This window comes from Hemibagrus wyckioides, linkage group LG07 (assembly GCF_019097595.1).
Source record: "Hemibagrus wyckioides isolate EC202008001 linkage group LG07, SWU_Hwy_1.0, whole genome shotgun sequence".
Classification (NCBI taxonomy): domain Eukaryota; kingdom Metazoa; phylum Chordata; class Actinopteri; order Siluriformes; family Bagridae; genus Hemibagrus; species Hemibagrus wyckioides.
This window is the reverse complement of record NC_080716.1, coordinates 33,134,901-33,137,400: the sequence shown is the minus strand read 5'-3', so window position 1 is coordinate 33,137,400 and position 2,500 is coordinate 33,134,901. Positions and strand designations below refer to the sequence as shown.

Below are 2,500 nucleotides of genomic sequence, written 5' to 3'. Positions count from 1 at the left end.
AGGAAATAAATCAACACATGGAATCAGATCGCAGCACAAAAAACTAAAGTTGAGGTAAATATTGCATAATATGACTATAGCTAAGTTAAAAAATTGTATAAAATAATCATAGCTGAGATAAATTGTCTATAGTTGAGCTAAATATTGTATTAAATGACTACAGTTGTAGAAAATATTGTATAATATGACCTTAGCTGAGGTAAATATTGTATAAAATAAATATTTTTGTGGAAAATCTTGTATAATTATAACTATAGCTGAGAAAAATTGTATTACATGACTATAGCTAAATACAGCGCTGAGGTAACTGTTGTGTAGTATCACCAGGTAAGGTAAATATTGTATAAAATGAATATAGCTGAGGTAAACATTGTTAAAAAAAAAGATTTGTGGCATATATTACATTATTTTACAATAGTTGAGGTAAATATTGTATAATAATAATGCTAACTATAGCTGATGTAAATTGTATGATATGACTATAGCTAGGTTAAACGTGGTGTAAAACGAATACAGAACTGAGGTAACTTACATAATATGACTATAGCTGATTTAATAACTCTAAGGTAAGGTAAATATTGTATAATATGACTTTAGCTGAGGTAAACGTTGTACAAAATAAGTACGGTTGTGGTAAATATTGCATTATTTGACTATAGTCAAAGAAAATATTATACAAAATAGCTGCAGCTGAGGTAAATATTAGATTAAATATAAATCACTAAAGGAATTCATGTGCTGGTTCTGCATTAAGTAAGAATATTTAGTTTATTAAAATTAACATTATCACTGATCTATAAAATGGTAATGTGCAATGGGACTATGCTAATACTTTGTTAGTTCTATTATTACTAATTATTCTCTTAATATTACCATCCTAGGTCATAGTAACATTTATTAAAAACATTTATTCTTGTTGTAAACTCTGTATAGAGTTAAAGGGTTAAACCTTGATGATTAACAACCACAGAAGAAACATTCACAATTTTATTCCACATGAGCATGATGGATGGATTGTTTTTGAATATACAGCAGATTATCATGATCCATTGTGTGTGTGTGTGTGTGTGTGTGTGTGTGTGTGTGTGTGAGATCTTAGTTCCATAAAGAGGGTGTGGGATATATGTTAAGGCGCTGATGAGTTAAGTGGTGCAGGGGGAGGGCAGGGAATTCCCTTCACAAGACAAAAACAAACACTCTCTGCCCCGGTGGACACGTGTGTACACATTTTACAACAGAACCACACACACACACACACACAGCTTTTAGCTGGACATAGTATTAATCAACACTAACACTAACCCAGAGGCTCTCCACCTTTTTTTCTCCAATGACCCCATTTTACAAACCCAAATTTCTCAGGTTGCTATAAAAGCGCACTCATCTGTTCCATCCAACCTGGAACAATACTTTAATATGCTGCACCCTGACCCTAATGCTAGTAGACAAACTTTAAACCCAAACCGTATCTATAAACCCTAATCATGTAGAGCTGTAAAAGGTGAGGTAATGCTGGTACCTTTATCTAGGACGGGACCAAAGATGGCGAGTGTGTCATTGAGAGTAGTGCAGTTCCATCGACGTCCACGGAACTGGTGTTGACACTCTCGGATGGCGATGCTGAGGCCCTGCACCACACTGGGCATCACCTCTGCAAAATTCCTGCAGAACCTCAGCTGCTTCGGCACTAGACCCGGGATGGAGCTGCACAGCACCGGCCGAGATGCTACAGATGAGTACTGATGACCCACCGCTAACGACCTGCACAGAGATGACACACACTTCAAAACACACACCAATACCCCATGTCATAGCCTTACTGATCATCTTATTTCATTTAATCTTCATGACTTCTGGAAAATCTCTACAATATTTTAATGACTCCTGCTTTAATTGTCTTATCTTCTTCCAATTAAATCACATCACTTGATGGAGAAATATTGGTGTCTGTTTATTATTCATTTGGAAGAAGAAGGATGCTGCTGTTTATACCTTTACCTTGTCAGTTATACAGCCTCTACATTTTTATAAGCTTCCGTATATTTCCCACCTATTTCTCTCACTTTCAGTAACACACACACACACAGACCCCCCCCCAAGACACCCCCCCCCCAACACACACACACATGCTCAGCCTCTGGTATGAGTGTTATATGAATCGAGCATGACTTCAGACGTGCAGCTGAGACAAGACTGAAGACACGATAATTAATAGATAGTGGTGACAGCAGAAATCAGCACCTTTTACACACACACACACACACACATACACACAGCTGGCCAGCTACACTCAAATAAACGTATCCATACACTCTTAACAAGTTCACAGCTTAGCCCGGACATGCAGGTGTGTGAGCTGGTAACACACACGGGTGTGTAGCTCACAGGTGGAGCAGGTGGATCAGTTATACTCCTTCTGAGAAAGCTGAATTCAGCCACCTGTCTGTCATGAAAATGTCCTGTGTGAATGAATTCCTGCTGCTGGTCTGGTGTGTGTTCA

At 37.6% G+C, this 2,500-nt stretch overlaps 1 protein-coding gene across 1 annotated transcript in view; it reads right to left on the bottom strand.

The window, feature by feature from the left end:
- The window catches only part of wnt3a (wingless-type MMTV integration site family, member 3A), a 20,614-nt gene that overhangs the window by 9,182 nt on the left and 8,932 nt on the right, over positions 1 to 2,500 (bottom strand). The window contains exon 2 of the mRNA XM_058396045.1: positions 1,520 to 1,761. Within this exon, the coding sequence (XP_058252028.1) occupies positions 1,520 to 1,761 (242 nt within the window). The remainder of the gene's footprint in view (positions 1 to 1,519; positions 1,762 to 2,500) is intronic.